This window comes from Gallus gallus, chromosome 2 (assembly GCF_016699485.2).
Source record: "Gallus gallus isolate bGalGal1 chromosome 2, bGalGal1.mat.broiler.GRCg7b, whole genome shotgun sequence".
Lineage (NCBI taxonomy): Eukaryota > Metazoa > Chordata > Aves > Galliformes > Phasianidae > Gallus > Gallus gallus.
The window spans coordinates 56,451,613-56,472,837 of NC_052533.1; the positions used below are offsets into that span (position 1 = coordinate 56,451,613).

Genomic DNA, 21,225 nt, shown 5'->3' on the forward strand with positions numbered 1-21,225 from the left:
GTGGTGTTTTAGCTGTGTATGCATGCCTGAAAAAGCAGCAGCAGTAGTAGCAAAGAAAGATGAATTACTGCTGCAACAAATTTCCCATGCTAGTTTACCCCTTGAAGAGGCAACATATTTTGCATGAGAGCAGCAAATTGAAAATTAAAAATGAAGGCTTAACAGTAACTTGCAACATCAGAGCTTAAGCACAAAGTATTGAAATTAACATGTTTCCATGTGAGGTAAGAGTCTGTCCTTTACAAGGCTCTCTGCAACATCAGGCCAGCCTGAATTTCACACAATTGCTTGTCTAGTCAAATGTAAGCTTTCCATTTGAAAATCCTGTGAAATGTGTTCCTTGAAGGATCAAGTTTCTATTAAGAAATATCAAAATAAACATGCAGTTAAAACAGCTTTGGAGAAATGAAAACCAACCGCCTGCCATCAAATTACCCGAACTATGATTCCCATGCGCTTGCTCTCAGAAGTGAAGGGGAATATCTGCAGAATATAGTATGTCAGAATGTGTCCACCAGGGGTCTTCAGTTGCATGGAGGTCAAATCCCTGTTAACTAGAGTAAGACCGACACTCTCTGTCCACTGCACCAGAGCAACCTAAAGGGAAAAGAAAAAAGGACTTGTAACTGACCTTTCACATTTAAGTAATGTTACATAAATTAGGCTAAAGCCAAAGAGCTGTTAGAGTAGAACACAATAAAACTTGTACTAATGACAGCACTAAGTAGAAGATGTTGGGAATATTTACATACAATACTATTTCAGATCTATAACCATTCAGATCTAGAACTGAATTTAGACACTGAAATCTGTAAATCAACAAAGAAAGGATCTTATGAGTTTTTAGCTTACTTCATACACTTGCATTATTTTATTACTGTTTATGTGAACAATAATAAAATTAAATTACTATATAAAATGGGATAGAAGCCCAACTTACGATTCTGCATCCCATGAACATATTTGTAAAATTGCCTTCTACAAACCCAGAAAAGCTGCATTATAGGTAGGTCACACCAAAAGTAATGCCTCCTATTTATTTTTACGGAAACTACAACAGATACTATGAGCACAATAACACTATTTGATAGAGAAAAATTCTCAGCTACAAAACAGTATTTTTCAACAAAGTCACCACCATTAGTTGTGCATTTTCACCAGCCATGAGCAAGAGTCTTCATGCTGTGCTAGTAAAAATCTGCACAAGTGGAGGTGACCCACTGTCACTGTCAGCACTGCTAAAACGCAGCACCCATCACCTCACTGTGCTCACATCCACTGTTCAGTTTCCATAAACATTCAGCAAGCATCAGTGAATGTCAATGGGTGCCATTTTTTCTGCATGGAAGAACTCAATGACACACCTTTCCTTCATATGCACTTCCATGTCAGATGCCATTTCGTCAGACTGCCCCTCTGCTGCCATCTGTTGCATGGCAACAAAACGTAATGGAATATTGGCAGGAAAGTGCAGCCCTCGTATAATAATCACTACTACCTACCATCACACTAGATACCATTACATTACATGGTATCTTAAATGCACGCCTCAGTGATTCTAAATTTATTTATTTAGTTATTAAATCTTGGTGCTACAGAGTGCACATCATCTAGCTTCTGCTTTCTTCTATGTTATTTTTTAAATAATGCATCAGATATTTACCACCCATTCTAAGGAAAATTGCTTTACTGTTAGTTACATTCCACATCTACACGGGCAGTTTAATAAATAAATAAATAATCTTCAAGTCTATTTTTATTTTTGTAAGTGTTAATCACAATTAAAAAACAGGTTTTTAAAGGAATAAAAAGGTAATTTTAATGAAGATTCACATTTATTTGACAGAACCTGCTTCTGCTGTTAATCTCAAGCACTGTGATAAAAGACACTGTGATAAAAGATGCAAGTAGTAAAATACTCTGGTAAGTTCAAGAGACATGACGACTAGTGCCCAGTAAGAATTTCATCCAAACTGTGTAGCTTCTAATGAAAATTTTAAATAGGGAAAACTAAGTCATACAAACCCCCAGGAAATCCCAATAGTGCTGTCTGTGTAGGCATCAACAAACAAAAATATGCTGTGATGCAGTTAAGGAAGGGAAAAAGAACACACTTTAAATAGCACCATTTTTAAAACCCCAAATCACAGGAAGTCTTTTTAGAGATTTTTCCTCTTCAATAAGAGTACCGTATAAGCTCTAAATGATCCAATACTCTCAAGGTTAATTTTCAATTTTCACAGTGAAAGGTTACTATTACATTCTGACCTGTAAATTGCATCTTTCTCCTAACACCCTATCATCTCATTTGTGTCCCTTTGCAGCTAGGACTTAAGTGTTCTATATTTGGTGACTCACATCTGTTTAATATTTCATTTATGCTTGGCTTCACCAACCATTTGAACTAGCATTTTGCAGCACAGCCATTTTCAATTCTTATACCTGGCCTAGTGAACATATTTTTTCTCTTTTAAATTGATCAGTGCAAGTACCATAGAAGAAATGGTCAGTAATTCTTAAGAGTCAAACAATTGCCTAAAAAGTAACTGAATAAACGTGAGAGCAATGCATTAAGTTTAATTCCTGTCATTCAGAATTTACTAGAGCAGTTAGACCTTAACAGTATCCCAAACAACACAGTCAAACCATACTATTAAATATCTGCAGATACAAATATTAAATAGATATATTTCACAGATGGCATGAAAATCCAAATTACCAATCTGCACAAATATGTATATACTGAATCACTGTTTGTACAGAGTTCAGAAAAAGGATTCTTAGATAACACTCTTCTTGAGTTTTCCTCTCTACACATATATTCCATTCTCATTCAACAAGTTTCTGAAAACTTAGATTAAAATGGCCTTGCAATTCAGCATGCAAACATCGAGAACCCTGAGAATGGCATGTAAACACAGTAGCTGTAGCTTCTACAGCACCTGACATATAAGATGGAGTCAGAAGAAGCAATCAATGGATGAGTAAGCACAAAAAAACAGCTGGAGATGCCATCATTTTGCTTTGATTAAATATGAATTATCAATTCTAATTCTAAGTATTTGCTGATAACCATTAATTTCTTAGTATGTGCAGATAAATGGATCAAGTCTCCTGAGTCCAGGTTACGGACTTGTGGCCTGTGCCTCATGTCATTAACCATGTAGGGTTCCCAGGAGGGAAAATGCAGGGAGTCGGAGAACTTCTGTCATCTCTAAGTCATGATTTCCTCCTTGGTAGCAATCCAACAGGCAGGAACACTTACTCATCTCTGATGTGACAGGCTCCAAGTAACACTTCCACATTAGGAAAGGAAGTAGTAAACATTTGCATTAAGATCTGACAAAACTACTGAGAAACATCTCGTTCAGCATTTCTTACCTCAAATCTTCCCTATCCTATGCCCACTGATGAGGTCCAGTTGCCGCTGTAGGCAGTCTCTCTCCATTAGAAGCCACCAGACCCTAACAGATGCCTCAGCTCACAGACTCAAATACTAAACTTTTCAATTATCATAGCACAGATTGCCAAAATAAAATTCAGTGAATTCCTAAGGAAACTCAATTAGTGATCAAAGCAGTATCCCTAACCTAGCCTGTTTCATTGTACTCCTATCCCAGGAGGTAGAAGTAGCTTCTCTGAGTATGACCGTGTATTCAGCTCAGTTCTCTGAGGAACGTGTGAGACAAAGGGAAACGTCGGCAGCACTGTTGTTACAGACCTTGCTGGCAGCTCTGCATGTTAACTCAATGGCTTGGGGATGATCATCCCATTTACTTAGAAATGTTCATCTACTCAACTAAAAGAATTCAGTTTATAAACATACTAGGCAGTTTCTAGAAAGTTATTTTAAATGACAAAGATGCAGTTACCTATTCCATCAGTGATGAAACACAAGAACACAAGGTACAAGAGTGACCCTTATTCAGCTCAACTCCAAGACCTCCTCTGAATCCTCCTCACCTTTCCCCATGAGGGTGAATGGCTTACACAAATCAGAGGACTTTCATTCCCATTCAGGTTAACATCTGCCCCATCTTCCTCTGGATTAGTAGGAAATACCAGGTACTGCCCAAGTGTCTTACTGTTTTTTATCTATGGCAATTGCAGTTGAGTCCTTTTGCTCCATGTGAAAGATAACCATCTCTTGCTACTTGTCATCTTGGGACCTTGATGGCAGGAAGAAGTCCCAGTTGATGAATAATTGTTATAGTCACTTGAATAAAAAAATACTACTGAATCCTGAAGGCCTTCACTTACTAGTTCCATCCTAAAAGGTTGTTACTGGTTAGCCTAAGACTAAGAAGTGTCCTAGTCTGTTCTTGCTTGCTTTAGATACTACATCAGTCAGGGCCGGAAGATACACATCGTCACAGTTTACTACTGGCCCCTTTGAATTCTAGACTATTCAGAACTCAGCTGGTCTAAGCAACCTAATATAATAACTTATAGTAGATTACATCTGAGTAAAAAGCAGAAACAAACAAAAACAATTAAAAAATCCCACTCATCTTGGGTACGTTAAAATAGAGATTGCATTCTTACTCAACTGAAATATAGCCTTTTATCAGTCCAGACAAATAGCAACATATTTCTGTGAAAAAAAAAAATATTCAAAACCCTATTTACACTGAAATTGTCAGGTACCTGAGTACACCCTTCTTCATAGAAACAAGCTTATTATTAAGGGTTGTGATAAAGGAACAGTAAGAAGCCTCTACAGAGACTCCCCCTGGCTTTCACTTGGCTATGTTCAGTCCTGCAGAAGTCATTTTGCAGCAATGTTGCAACCATGTTCATACTTGGCTATCTATTCTGCTGACTTGGTTCTGCTGTGGATTTTGGACCTGCCTCACAACTGTCCTCACAACTGTCCTCACAACTGGTCTGACTGGCTGATACTAGTTATTGCTTTGGGAGCTGGTCCTGACTTTATAATGATTTCCTAGCTTGAATTCAGATGTGTCTTACCATCATGGACCTGTACAGCAGTGTAGACACTCAGCCTTTGTTTGCCATCATGCAACCTGCTCTGCTCACTGAGCTTGGGTATTGTGGGACTGCAGTGAGGCTCCTGGTAGTGATGTCAAGTTTTTGTCTACCCCTTTCTTGCAGAGAAGCTCACCACTGCTGCACTCTAGCAGAAATACTAACAGCTCAATACTTATGGAGTATTGCTAAGACAATTTATGATCAACAAGTTGCCACTTTCAATACGCGATATTCACTTTTAATGTAATATCAGTTTTAGTAAAAGATCCATCACCTTACAGCTGGTGTTAGCTGTTTATCTTCACCTCATTCAGCAGTTTCAGAGTCCCCCTGATTTGTACATTGCTTTTGTGGAGTCACGCTATGAACCTGACTACTTAGGTGAAAAATGTAAATAAAGGCTTTAAAGCCTCTGACATAAGTAACTTTGACATCATAAGTAGGATGAGTGAAGAACTGTGGGTGAAAGTTTGTTTTGTTGCTTAAAAATAATTCTCATGTAAACAGCCTTCCTTTCAGAGTAAATTAAGGGCATGTTCATTTTAGATAATAGGTTCTGCTTTCAAAATCAGTCTGCCACATAAGGGATACACAGGAAATATAATAACAATAATGTAGCAATTTAAAGTTATGACTATTGGTATGATAACAGGGAAGTAGCTGGGAGCTTTGTTTCTCTACTGCTTGAATGATCCCAACAGTTGCTTTTAGGGTTGCTCAACAATATGTTTCCAACGAGCATTGCTTTGTTTATATTTATGAACAATGATTCAATGATTCGGTAGTAAAAATTTGCAGTCTACCACTTTTCATCAAGAAACTTCAAAATTAAAATAGAATTATTAACTTAAAATACAGCTTGATCATGTGAAAAAAACTGCTGATCGATATTCAAGACAAGCTATGGAGTAGTTATTCTTTGTAGGTCTCGAAGGTCAGGAAAGTGATGGTTTTATGCTACTGAGTGATTTGCTTTTCACAATACATTGACAAAACAACGCAATTAGTCTTGCTTCAATAAGCACACACAATAAAATGAATTAAACAATACAACATGTCTCATACATTACAGCTTCAATTTTGTAAACACAAAAGCTGCTTCACTAAGGGCATATCATTTCCCTGTCTGTTTTTAAATGATTGTCTACGTATCATTGTAATTAATTTTAGAAGCTCTGTTGACTTTGGACAGAAATGTTGGAACTAAATAACTGACCACACTTTAAGGTAGTACTTAAATATTCAAAATCCTGGATTAAAAATGCTTGAAAATATACTGGTGTGGGACGAAGTATAACTAACAAATAGCTGGTTTATGAGAGTAAGCAGTCATTAAAAATCGTGGCTGATCAATCTTTTCTGACCAAAGGGGAGCAAAGGTCTTCAAAGGCTCCTGTTCATAGCATGCCCATGAATTGCTTTGGTCTGTGACCTTCGAACTCCATTGCTTTACCTACTTAGATTATATCCTTTTATGATTGTTCATTACATTAGGGTAGCTGGTTTTCTACAGATGAGCTGAAGCCACATCTATGATGGTTGAGTAAGAGACATTTTTATTTTTTTCAGCAAGTTCTAAGTGAATATTTATTGTTTGCTATGCTACAGCTGTAGAGGACAAATGACAGACAAATGAAACTTTCCACTCTTTCAGAGAAAATGAAATATTGATCACTTATCATAAGAAACAAAGAGCCTGGCATAAGTAGGGTTCACATTATGAATACGAAATCAGTTACTTATCTCAGGTTGCACTAGCAAAAGAGAAATACATCTTTTATGATGAATGTACCTACTCCTAAATGTGCATACTTTCTTTTAGTTATATTTTATCTGTATATGGATGCAAACATACGTAGATGCAAAGAATTTCAAATGAATTCAAGTTGTTTCATTAACTATATTATGTGTCAATTCAATGCTAAAGTGCTTTTTATACTTTTCTACATGGAAGAATAGTTTATACTTACACATTATTCTCTGGTCTTTATATGCTACATGATAACATGCAATATTATATAAGCAAGAGACAATTGTGCAAATAACATCTTTCAAAAGACTGCAATCAAGCCAGTTCCATTAACAAAATCTAGGAGAATAGAGTTGTAACGTTGAGAAAGTACAATGCATAAAACTGGTTAAGTCTATTAAATGATAATGTTGCTTATTAACCAAATATGTTGTGATAGGTCAGTGATGAGGTTAAACAGAAAACATCAATTGAACCATTTCCCTAAATAAAGCTCCAGGGTGCAATATTCAAAGCACTTTATTCAATAAAAAATGCTTTTAAAATGGTACTTTGGTGATTGGGAAACATTGGCATCATCCGTCAACCTAACTGCAGTAAAGTTCAATAAGCTAAATAATGAACCATTTGCATTATTTTCCTTAGGCTCCAGTGATTTGCAAACACTGCGTCAATAGAACTCTTTAAAAAATTATGATAAAGACCTGCTAGTCTTTCAACTCTTAGTCTTTTTGCTGCCATGATGCAATTTTTATGCTATTTAAATGCTTTCTGTAGCTTCATTGTTTAATATGACACCACTTAGTATCAATTTCTAATTATATTAAAGTACACTTGTTCAATATAATTTTAGCAGTTTCTAGCATTATATTAGAAAAACCTAGGAAATGTAATGCTGTCAGTTCTAAACCATGTTCCCAATTTATCATTTAAATTGCATACAGCTTGAATTTTTGAGTTGAGATGATAAAAAATCATTGTTAAAAATACCTGCGCAATCTCTTCCTTAAAACACAAATGGTTTCTTTGTTCCTGTCTTTCTTCTCCACTTCGCTTTTTACCCTGAGTTCTGTATCTGTCATCTAAATACTCTATCAAATTTTCTTTTCTTTTTCCAAGGTCAAATTCTCTACTGTCTTCTCAGGGCAGCACCTGCATAATTTTCCAGTCTTACAGATATTTTCCTTAGCAAATATAGGAGGAGAATTGATGTTTGAGGTAATATTTTCAGATACCAAACAACTGAATGAATACACAGAAGCACAGACATAGAGAAAAGCAAGTACATGAAAAAAAACCTAACTCTCTCTCAATTGCGCATCTCTTCATCTGCTTTAGGAATATATCTTTGGCTATTAAAGCAGTTTATTTACTCTTTAGCTGTCATCACTTCCTGCATTATATTTACCTTGCAAGCTCATTACACTAACATATTTAGCAAACATGATTACAAAAATACACACATGAAAATTTGTAGATGGTCACAAATGTAAGTAAAATATTACACAACTACAGTAACAGATTATATTGTCAATATATCTCTGGAGTTAACAAATGCTCTTGCAACATTCTCAAGTCATAATGCAAATCAACTGGTATAATAGAGCACCAGATATGACACTGTAGAGTTTAGATTTCAGCCAGAGAGCAGTGTCTCAAGTCCTACCTACAGTTTATTTTTAAAATGGATGCCCTAACTGCCACTTTTTAGATCATTGAAAACCAGTCACTTCTCTATATTTTGCAATTCCATGGCACTATGAACTGTGTTTGTAGCATCTGACATACAGGCAATTCCAGCTTGTTCTGCATAAAGACAGACTTCATTTTATGTGTTGCATAACTAAAAGTACTTGTTATGAACTTGCTACTTTTATCAAATAGTTTGCATTTTGAATTGGTAATATTTTGATAATATTACATATGGTGATAAGCTAGCCATGCAAGCAAGTTGTATACCAAGAGTAACAGGCCAAGATGACATTTATGGAAGAAATACTACCTTGTATTACATCAACTTGTAAAGTCAGAAGAATACACAGGCATTCATGTATGCACCATCTTCTTCACGTCTTACAAAAAACTTGTTTTGATTATGTGTAAGTTACTATGACTACACTACTAACAGTATATTCAACCATCAGGCACAGCTAGAATTTCTTTAGAACAATGCCACTTCAATCTGTACACTTTCAGAGGCAAAGTGAACTCCAAGTACTCTAATTCCAAGCGTACACACATATTTTTGTGAGTGGACTATAATTATTTTTATGCTCACTTTGCAGTATCTTGAAACTCGAGCTTTGCTGCTGTCTCGTAACATCCTTCTGGATTAAATCTAAGGCAACCACCATTTCAGAATCTGAAACAGGACTTTTCAGAACAGTAACTCAGATTGCATTAAAGCAGTGGGATGTTGAAAATTTGGATTTCGAGTAAAATGCATGGAAGTAAAATGCATGTTTTACTGAAATAGGGTTTTATATTTGTTTTAAACTTCATGAAGTTTTGACTGAACCCTGAAAATTATGCAACTGCCAAGGGTGAAGCTCAAGAAGTTTTCTACATGAGTATTTGAGGTTCAGGCTTTCTTCCAGTAATGAAACTTTATATTTAACTAATTGGTAGTGTCACTAGCTAATGTACTTGGTCAAAAGCGGAGTTTCATTTTCCCTCTTGTGTACTTGTGCTATGATCTATGCATGGATTAATGTTTTGAGAATAAACCTAAAGACTTTAATTGCAATGCAGTATTGATTGATCTCAAAGCACTGATTTCAGAGAAGTCTTAGTCAAATAACTGTAAAAACCTTAATATAAATCTAGATGTACCCTACAACAAGAAAAGAAATAAAACCAGACTACTGTTAAGTTCAAAGAAACACTTCACCCAAAACACTTGTATGAGAGATGTTCTGAAAGTAATGCCTCCTATTTTATTATATTGGCCCACGATGTCAGAGGCAGACATTGGTGGTATGACAGTAGAGGCTTAACCTTCCCATCAGTCTTCTGTTACATTCTGTTGCCACGCGACAAATGGCAGCAGAGGGTCTGACAAAATAGCATCTGACATGGAAATGCATATGAAGAAAAGAAGTGACATTTAATTCCTCCATGTGGGAAAAACTGCATCCACTGATGTTCATCAATGCTTGTTGAGCTTTTATGGAGACCAAACAGTGGATGTCGGCACAGTGAGGCAGTGGGTAGTGTGTTTCAGCAATAGTGACAGCAACATGAAAGACAAACTATGCTCTGGACAGCCACGCACAGCTGTCACCACAAAATGAAGACTGTCTTGATCAGCTCATCTGCATGAATTGACTAATGGTGGTGACTATGTTGAAATATAGTGTTCTGTAGCTGAGAATTTGCCCTATCAAACAGTGTTATTGCACTCTTTGTATTGGTTGTAGTTCCCACAGAAATAAATTACTTTCAGTAATGCAGATTGAAATCTGTAAAGTAAGAGGCATTTCTTTCAGAGCAATCTGCATATTTCACAGTTCCATTCTTTTTAACCTAGCTAATCCTCTTTAGGGGAGAAGATTATTTTTGCTCTTGTGTACTAACCTCATCAGGGCTGGAAGCCTGGTAAGCTCGATTTTCATCACTGAAGTCCTGATCCACCTCTGCATATTCTGTTTCTCCAGACACACCAGCACGAGATTCATATACTGGGGTGACATTGTGGCACAGCGCAATGGCCTTTACTGCTTCATGTATACGGCTGCTGACACTCTTGCGGACTTTGGGTGCAGACGACTGAGGTTTCCTAGACGGTGTTGAACTTGTACTGTTTCCACTATTCTGAGAGTGAACCTTTAAGACCCAACACAATGAATAGTAAAACAGAGTTCAAAAATTGGAACAAAAAAAAAAATACTAGTATGCATCTATTTCTTTCTTTTTTACAAAGGGTGATAAGGACAGGTATACAAAGGTATAAGGACAGATAAGGTAAGGACAACAGCCATTTATTTCATAAAAACTACTGTTAACTCATTCTTTTTTTGACTCATATAAACCCTCATCTACTTTTCTCTAGAACTAATAAGTGAATGGGAGTTCATCACCTCACCTTTATATTTAGATTACAATAACAGAGATTTCAAGCAGCAGATAACAGAAAAACATGAAGTTAAAACAAGTATCCAATGGAAAGGGTGAACAGACTGACATGGACTTTACATCTCATGCGTAATTTTTAAAGAACTAAAGTCAGCAACCAATTGGATGAGTTTAGAAATATCAGAACAAGAGGTTCTGCAAGGGTTTTTTTTTTTTTTAATTTATTTATTTTTTCTTCTTTATCTTGTCATCTATGTACACTCTGAGATTGGAAACCCAAATCCCACAGTTTAACATTGAGAAAAAACCTCCTTCTTTAAATTTTCAGTGAAATCTTTGTTATTTTAAAGAGCCCTACATTACTATGGAAGAACAGAACACAAACAAGAATCATTAAGTATAACAATTAGGACTAATTAAAAAATATTGCTGATTTACTTTAAGACCTATTTAATTTCTACACTATTTGTAAACCAATGCAGTGAGTAGAGTAGCTACTTCTGCTGCAAGTTGGAATTTTTTTTGTTCTTAGCAGAGTGTAATCATTTAATAAAAAGATATTGCTAAACAATAGTCTGACAAATATTTAAGGATATTATTGCTGGAAAACTGCTGAACTAGCGCCACTTTAAACTGTCCTTTAGAAATGGTGTAGCCCACGACTGAATTTGTCTTTTAAGATAGTATCATATAATTCATTGAAAGCAACTGGCTTTGTTTCTGAAATCAGCATATGAAATATATCTATCTGTAATACTAGAAAAGAGTCTTCTGTTCACTCCAGGGTAACTCAGCAAACCTCTTCAGAAACCATGTGTTTTTTTCCTCCTGACTGCTGTCTGCTGAACCGTGAACATTCTGCCCATCAAATTACAGTGTTGTCTAATAAAGGGTTTAACTTTCTGCTCATCTGGCACTGCTTTTCAGCTACCGCTTTAAACCTCTGCATTTGCATTCTGCTAGCGCTGATGCCATTACAGCCGCAAATAAATTAAGCTGATTTACTCCTTCTGAATTATGTTATGTTTATTGATGCTTGTATAATTTAATTTCACACAAATTCCATTAAAGATTATGCCCTCTATCACAAAATGCTTCCAGTGGGGAAATATAATCAGGTTATAATAGATTTGTGTGTTACATTAAGATGACAATAGTCTAGTAGGTCCACTGTAATAATAAAACAGAACACAAACAAGGGATAAAATCAATGTCACACAAGAATCGCTGCCTAGCTAACTGGCAGCTTCTATTACCATAGATTAAATAAAAACCTCACCATAGTTTTGAGGTTGAAGCAATTGCTTAATAGTTGCTGGTTTTGTTAAAGAGACTCCTTCATTTTTCTGTTTTAAATAGTTGCTAGCAACACACATAATTAAAGCATTACTTAGACATTAAGTAGTGTTACGTAAAGCTGGGGAATAAAAAAATAAATAAATAAAAAAGAAGTTCCAAGAAAGTTCTTTTCATCATTCAAAAGCAAACCTAGAATTGGGAAATTCTTTCCAACAATTGCTGAGGGGAAAAAAGCTTCCTTTACTGTTCTTCCTTTAAAAATTCCAGTGCCAAATCTGCTACAGTAATTAAATCTTAATTAAGCGTGGGTACCACTCATTAAATTTTACAACGAATCAGTAAAACCTTTAAGCAAATAGGAATTACAAAAAAAAAAAAAAAAAAAAAAGCAATTCTTTTTGGATTGAATATTTAACATCAAAAAATGAGAACAGTGTTAATGAATATGCATCTTCTAGAAGACAACTGGAGCTTAGTCTTCAGACTCTGTCCTATGTGTGCATGCTGAAGCTTATCAATTGATACAGTTGATACAGTGAATATGGTCAGATTATTTTTACAATCATTGTCAGGTAGCAATTGCTTTCTGTAATCCATCCTGAACAAAATCTGGATTACTGATCTTCATATCTCAGTTCTCAGGATTATTGTTGCCTCTCAGTTACTATTTAAGGCTGTATTTATAAGAATTAAGCTGAAATGAATTCCTTTCTCTTGGATAAATCTAAGAAGTGGATCTCTTGATTTGTTTTGATGTGAAGTAGAGAAATTCAAGTTACAGATGAAAAGCAAATATTCACTGTTTTGTCCTTGCTTTCCTTTCTGCTTCTTTTCCCAAAAGCTACACAGTATTGAGTGCAGATTGGTGTCAAACTTCCAAAAAAACACTAAAAACAAACAAACAAACAACAACAACAACAAAACCCACAAACAAATGAGAAGGAAACTGTAACTCAAAAACATTGCACAACTGAACATTTTAACTAACTGTTCAGCCTCCAGTACTTTAACAAGAAAAAATGAGCACACAGATAAGGAGGTCAGTCTACAAACTTAATTGGGTCAGTCAGACATGTTCTTTATCTTGGAATGAAGTTCTTAGAAAGGTTTGCTGAAGGCCAGATACTTTATGTACATGGGAGATGCAAGTGATATTGGCAGAATTCAAACTTCCTCCTCCATCCCACAGCTCACCCACAGATAGACAAAGAGTCATAAACCTCTTCCCAGACCAAGTACTCATATACTAAAGGAACATTATCGAACATTTTCTTCTCAACAAGTAGAGAGTTCTCAATTTTTTCTCTCATTTTACATTGTTTTCAATCTTATCTTTAAACAAATGTTTTTAAAACATTCAAAATATGCTTTTAGAAAAATTAGGTTGTTGTACGTTTTATTTTGATGTCTATTTTTTACTTTTTTGTTATGCAAATTAATGTGGTTTTCACTGTCAATTCCTGATGAATATAACTTCAAAGATGTAATTACTGTTTGCTGTGTTCTGGGTATTTACTCGTAATTTGCAGTCTGAATAATGAACAGCTTACTCTGAGATGATTTGGCAGAAGACAAAGTACACTGCACAGACAAGTTAACACACAGACTCATCTATTGAGGACTAGAAAACTCCTTTACGTTGTGAAGAACTTTAGAATCAGGAGAGAACAACATACTGTCTCACATCTTCCCCTTTCATCAGATCTGCTAAGAGATATCTACAAATGGAAGAACATCCCTAGCATCTCAAATTTCTTGACATGATCAATGTTTCAATGCTGTACAAAAATCTCAATATTTAATGTAAAAAAAATATGAATGAGATACCTGTGAGTAAGAGTTTATAATATGACTCTGAATTTCATCCATTGTATCTGTTCCATAGGATACAGTACCTAGGTGGAGGCGCTTAAATATCATTTCATTCTGTGTGAGTGTTCCTGTAATAAAGAAGGAGTGCTTTACAAAGCAGCAAAAAAAGATACTGAGAAGGCTAGAAGAAAAAAACAAACTTATTTTTTTTTGAAAAGAGCAAATCGTGAGTTAGCATCAATTTCATTAATAAAAATGTCTGTGAAGAAAGATCAGTGTTAGTCATACTAATTTGAAGAAATCCCTGGTTCAACCTTCAAGCCGATTCTGCCAACAGAACTAAACACAGAAACAGATAAAAACATTTTCTCCAGTAAAAAACACAGAAAATGCAGTATATGAATAGCACCAATGCAAGTTTATATCATCAGAAAACCTAAATGGAAAAAAAATCAAAACACAAACATCATACAGAAATCCAGCACCTTACATACAAAATTAGATATGATGGCAAACAGGCACGTTCAATGTTATCTAGATAAGTCATTAAGAACTAACACCAAATTTGACTTATTTGGCCTCTAAGCAGAACAAGCCACAGTTGACAAAGTCAGAGTTTTCAGAACTCACTCTGCATTTGTGAGAAACTACAAGGTGTCAGTCACAGCTTGGCACTTTGCGTCTACCTCTGCCAACACATCACATCACTGCATTTGGAAAAGCTCTAACCAAGGACTGGAGATTCAAGATTCCATGATGAGGCCCATGAGGCAAAAAGGTCACTACTACCTGGCTTCCCACGGGATGCTTGAGGAAGATAATTCTGATAATGATCCTTCTTAAAAATCTGTTCTATTGTTACTCAAAGAACATGAAATTAATTAGCACAAAGCTTTGGGTAATCCAAAAAAATAAACAGGACTACATTCTAACGATAAAAACAAACACAGGATACTAAAGTGCCATTCTTGAAGCTTCTACAATATTTTTAAGAGAGCATATGACAATTATCTACAAATAAGAACTGCAGACATGTCTTCATCACAGTTTGCCTAAAGACACAAGACACAGGAATAGAGAAGGCAAAAAGCATAATTTATGCTATAATTACTATATGGGAAAAAAACAAAAAACAGTTTGGTCAGTTAGCATCCAATTTATGCATCTAATAGGGCTAAAATAATCAGTGATATTCAGAGATTCAATGGGGTTGTAAAAGTCATGTCCTTTTCAGCTACATTTGATATGTCTGCCATTTCTGCATTGTGGTAATACCTGTGTGATTACCTTCATCCCATTTTTGCATCAACAGACTGCAGTATCAGAACACGTCTTACTGTATTACTATACTAGCATGAGGTTATCATTCCAAATATATTCCCTTTTTCTCCATTATCATTAAAAACTGATACTTCACTTTTCCTTACACGTTGCTCAGATTTTTTTACTATCGTCATGTCATTTGAATTTTGAAAAATATTTAAAATTTTTTATCTGAAATGCATACATTCTACACAAAACACATAACATTATAAAAAATGCCCTTGATAAGTAGAATATTCCCAGGTCTGGAAAACAGTCCGTAAGACAAGGTTCTTCAACAAGGTTGAAACTTTACGTTACTTCTATACAAGGGATAAGATTATTTTGCTTTTATCACGCAAAACCACGAGGAATTAATGTTTTGCTTTTGCAAGTTCTGTTTTTACTCAAAGAACTTCTGTTACTTTTGATTATATTTGCGACATAATTGTGGACTAAGAAAAAAAGAACAAAATAAAACAATCTCCAGTTTGACATGGAAGTTTCCCCTTGCAAACATGAGGAACTAAAATCTCAATTTTGAAAAAAAAATCCATAACCAAAACAAAAAGCCCAAATATTCACTTTGTTCAATAATGTTATTTGGAAATTTCTTGCAGTAAAATCTGCATAACGTTTGTTACTTTCCAGGAATGCTAAAATCTTCTCACTGCCCTTAGCTTTGCCAAGCCTTTGAATTAAAATAAACGCTCCCCAGGAGTCGTGAAACTAAATGCTACTCAAAAGCTGAGACAGCAGTCAAACCTGTTTCCCGCTAGTTCTGTAACTGCTGCTTGGGAAAATTGAGAGGAAACAAAATTGGCCCTATGATTATTATATGGAGAGATTATTTTTTCTAACATCACTAAATCAGTTCAGCTCCAAGTCATGCTTAGTGAGACAACTTTAGATTGATGGAAGAATTTGTTTAACTCCCTCCCACCTCAGCAAGCAGAGGAGAAAAGTTTTGAGTTGAAAAGCATGAATGTTCCTATCTGGCAAGAATTACGAACCACTGATGGAGGTTCAGGAAAAATGGGTCAGAGTCATCAACATATAAAGACAAAAGCTTAAACACTAGCAACCCTGATTTAATTTTTGAATCTTATACCTTACTTAAGATCAACATCCTTCCATTTTATCAGCTACAGTAATAGGAAACATCTATGGCATATGAAACAAAGCTGCAAAAATATCTGTACCTGCTATTCAAAATTCTAACCAGTAGAATAAAAACCACAGAAACAATTACTTTTTGCTCATGGATTTTCAAGACTAGCCTCAGGCTTTCAACAGTAGCCACAATACATCTGAAGCTCTGTTAGACAAACATAGGTAGCAGCATTTATGAATGCATAATTCTCCCAAATTAAAAATAAAAGTATTCCACTAATCAAAATGGAAGTTAAAAGCTTTCATGTGCATGAAAATTAAGACCTCATTTCTACATTCCCCTAATGAACAGAACACCAGAAAGGATAAAAACATTCCCAATCACACAATCAAAATATTTCATAATGCCAATCAGACATCACTATTTCAGAAGTTCTTTAATTTTAGTCTTCTAGAACGAAACTAATAACCAGTACCCTGACAAATCAACACACCATTTACTTTATCCAACAAAATGTAAGCCTTTCAAACATCTAGAAGAAGATTTTCTTATATAGCCCAACGTAGGAATGAAAAAGAACACCAAAATGAGCCATCTTTCTAGTGGCTCAAGGCAATAAAAGTACTTATGAACAATATGAGAGCTTTCTATTTTTAATAATGCTTTTTAATCACCTACTTATTGACACCATGTTTTCAGGATACTGCTAGTATGAAGAGTTATCAAATAAACAAAGCTATTTTAGAAAAGCTTCCAGAAATTATGCTAGTCATTGTTTGATCTACTACTAATATAACACGTTAATAAACTTTGCTCTGGAATGCTGTGAGTTATTTCACAAGGAAAATATCCTGACAAAAAGTTAGCATACAATTGCTGAAGAAAAATTTAGCATGTTCTTTAATGAAACCAACAGCTTCTTTTTTTTGTTGTTTTTTTTTTTCTTTTAGTCTAAAATTGTATCATTAAACACAGAGTAAAGCAGGCAAAGAGGAAATTAATTTCTAAGGAAAAAGTCCTGAAGGCATCACTCCCTGAGTGGCAACAGATGTGATTCACAACAGAGCAGCAGAGTATTTTTTTTTTTTTTTTGAGAAGTAAATGCAGATCTTTCTGAACCTACATTGCTAGATGGTAATTGAGACTAATACCAACAGCCCTAAAGAGGACAAAATTAAAGAGCAGGAAAATACGCACAACAGAAGACTTAGTAACTTTACCAGAAACTGAGAAAGTGAATAATCTTCCATAAAATAAGTTCTCTACTTCAGCTATTTGCTTAAACAGATAAAACATCAGTGTAAATTTAAACACTGCTTTAGAAATGTTAAGAGAAATGCAGTTCAAGACGTTTAATGAAGAAATTGTTGGCAACAATCTGGAGACAAATATGCCTTCTATAAACCCTGGAAAAAATATGGTAAGAATATAAAAGGAAAATGAAAAAACTCATCTTAAAAGCATTCACAGAGTATGTCTGCTCATTCAACTGCTCCACTTGGTGAACAAGCCATAAACATAAGCACCATAAAACCTCAAACCAAACCACAGGATAACCTGCAGTCCCTAAGAATGAGGGCAAAGAGCTGAGATTTGCTTATCCTGAGCAGAAGTTAAAGTACTTGTAGCATCGATACAGTCATAAATAGCAGTAGCTATTTCCTCTTTGCCTTTTGCCTCCTGTCTATAAAATCACATACAAATTATAGCAATATTTCAGAGAATATATCTATATTCATTGTATACACAATGGATTTTCAGTAGATGATTGTGTAACCAAAGTCATGAAGTAAACATTCCTTAGAATGATCTTCAGTGTATGTCTTGAAGCTTCCTACACTAACTCACCATAAAAACTTTATTCCTCTTATGCTCTACAGTGCAACCTTAATGATACTAAAATGGTACTGGTGAGGAACAAGTAAGGGTAACTGTCTGAATATGTATACACCAAAGTTAAGTGAAGAGAGATTATTGCAGCAGCTTTTTTTTAAAATTCCTCTCTCTGTGGTAGCTTATGTTGAACAGAAAAATAGAAGTATACCTCAATATATTAATTTTCAGAAATAGTTACTGAAATAATTACTCAGAGTCCTTTACATCAGGCATATTTAATGAAAATGCCTATATATACCAACTTCTAACTAGGTTTTCTCAGAAAATCAAGAATCCCATTGCTCTATGCATTTGCTAAACTATTACATCTGATTAGTATCTCATTTGGTCCAAACACCCGCTAAAATGCTAATTACTGAATGCAAATACAAGTGTGCATATTAGTAAATAACTACGCTTGGAATACTGCACACATTTGTTATAGCTGAATAGAATCATAGAATGTTTGGGGTTGGAAGGGACCTTTAAGATCATCTAGTTCCAACCCCCCTGCTACAGGCAGGGACACCTCCCACTAATACCAGCTGAATAGTTGTTGTGAACGGCAGGAGGATTGACATCCCAAATTCTAAGCAACAAAAATGTTTAAAAAATACTGTCAAAAATCTTCTTCTTTTTTTTTTTCTTTTAGACACTGGAGAAGATACCATGCCCAGCTGCCCTTGGAAACACTGGAAAATAGCTCTCCCTATAGCTGCAATCCCCCCCCCTCCCCAACCCCGTAACAGATGACTCCTTTCTGTCAAACTTATATGTGATTCAAGTCCAAACAACATGGCATTTTGGGTAATGGATGCTATAATTAAAATGTGAGTCCTAAAAAACCTGTTGTTTTAGTGGGTGTTTTTAGTAATGGCTTTGTTCTACATGAAGATAAAAACTCCCTAACAAAGGAATTAATGTATTGCTTTAATAGGCTGCACCCTGAGTTAAGTTTTAAAATTTATGAGTTCTCTGCAGCATTGTTCTTTAAACAATGGCATTGTCAAATGCAACCAGTGAGAAGATTAAAGTTCTCCCACCAGATTAAGTACAAATTATCTGTCCTCCTGTTTCAGCATCATTTGTTCATTTATCACATAACGTCTAGTATTTCTGGTCAGTGTCAATATGCTCTGCATCCTTGCAGTTAACAGATGTCTTCTCTCGTCGAATGAATTACTTTATGTTTCACGCACTGGTGGCCGCAGATGTGTCACTATAGCAACATCATTAATTTCAGATCTTACCGGAAACATGCACTCCAATCAAACCTAATTATACCACATTGCTTTCTTGTCCCACAATAAGGAAACTATAATGCAATTATTGGGATAGTTCATTTTCTATTCTACTGTGGCAAATGAGAGAGCCACTGTGATGGACGCTTCTTGTCAAAAAGCTTATTGATGAAGCACAAACCCAATTTACAATCATACAAAGGACTACCTTGCAATTATGTTAGTAAGGCAATGCTCCTTAGACTCAACAGCTAATTCTCAATCATTTCCAGTGAAGCTTGGACCACAATGTAAGATTTGTGCAGACTGCTCTCTGTATTTCCTTTAAATATTGAGAAAATTTTCACTTGTTTTTGTCTAACTAGACAAGTCTTTTAGTCCTGCTTTTTAATAGCACCCACATGGATGGACAGATATAAAATTAGCTCTCTTCTCTCTGCTCTGAACAGGCAGGCGTAAAGCGGGCAAAAGAACAGGATCAACTGGAAATTTAAGAGAGAAGGTTCTGAAATCAGCTCTCATGAACAGTGTATAGTCATGCAATGGCAATTCTGGATTAACTGCACAGAATCTGTTCATTATGTAGCAGCATGCTTTATGTTTATGATAAAAGGCAGAGTAAGACCAAATATATTCAGGAAAGGAAAATGGAAAAAGCTATTAATATACCCAGGTAAAGTGCACGTTGGTGTCATGTTTGCCTACATTTAAAATGTTTAAAATTGCAGGACATTTTAGACTGATGACAATGAGCAATGCTTCACATCATGGTCTCAAGAAGAGCAGAAGTCTGCAAGGCCACAATCAGTCTTCTGAAGTTTGTCAGGTCTATGAGACTCCAGGCTTATTTTCACTTACAGAACTAATGTGGCTGCAAGTGGCACAATGCAGCCTGAAAAAAGCAAAAAACAGCTGGAAGAAAACAGGGCTGTTTCTCTTTTTATTTACAAGTCTACAAAATGTTTCCTTTCAAAATTTTATAAATGTAACGGCATTTTTGCTTTAAATAACTCCGTTCCACTAAATTTTATGTTAACAGAAAATCCTTTTTTATTTTTTGTATAGGAGAGTAGCTATATTTTTAATTACTGTTGCATTGGGTTAAGTATATCAGATAAAGCTGCTGCATTTTTTTTGTTTTTTAAACTAGGTAGTAGACGTACAAAGCCTGGAGGAAAAGAACACAGTTTATTTGTGATCCTTGAGCTTCAGAATACAAACTGGTTACCAGGCAGGGTGAGAATATAACTCCTTCATTGTGTATGATATGATTTCAAGACTGCAGAGTTGACTGAATAGACTATTAACACAGTTTCTTAAAATCTTCAATGCAATCTAAGTGTGAGCAGACAACTCTAATACATAAATGATAGTTCTAGATTGAAACGATAACTGCATTCTGTATCAGAAAAGCTGAACATTGTTTTTGCTCAAAAAGTAGAATTCAGCCACCCAAAGCACTATCTACTGCATTGTTTTGAGGCTTCGTTACTTTTTTTTAACACGCTTGCCTTTTTCCAAACATATGCTGTAAATTACATATTTCCAGACGATGATGAGACAGTGCTCCTGAAGTTACATAAATTATCACGATAAAGGGTGCAATTAAAATCAACAAGCAGTTTCAAACAGCATAGAAATCATTAGCTAATTGAAATAACTTGTTAAAAGAATTGTTCACTTGTTTTGAAGAATTACCACATTGCAATTAAGAATACTTTTCTACATGTTAAGAAAGATGGCAGTTGTCTTTATCTTTTAAAAAA

At 35.2% G+C, this 21,225-nt stretch overlaps 1 protein-coding gene across 3 annotated transcripts in view; it reads right to left on the bottom strand.

The window, feature by feature from the left end:
* Positions 1-21,225, bottom strand: part of ATP9B (ATPase phospholipid transporting 9B (putative)) — a 168,005-nt gene that overhangs the window by 18,215 nt on the left and 128,565 nt on the right. For all 3 annotated transcript variants that reach the window (XR_005857867.2, XM_025147637.3, XM_003640746.6), the window contains exons 14-16: positions 13,943-14,055; positions 10,319-10,567; positions 436-597 (exon numbers count right to left, since the gene is read on the bottom strand). Coding sequence is in view for 2 of the 3 variants with exons in the window: in XM_025147637.3 (XP_025003405.1) it covers positions 436-597; positions 10,319-10,567; positions 13,943-14,055 (524 nt within the window). In the remaining variant the exon portion in view is untranslated. The remainder of the gene's footprint in view (positions 1-435; positions 598-10,318; positions 10,568-13,942; positions 14,056-21,225) is intronic.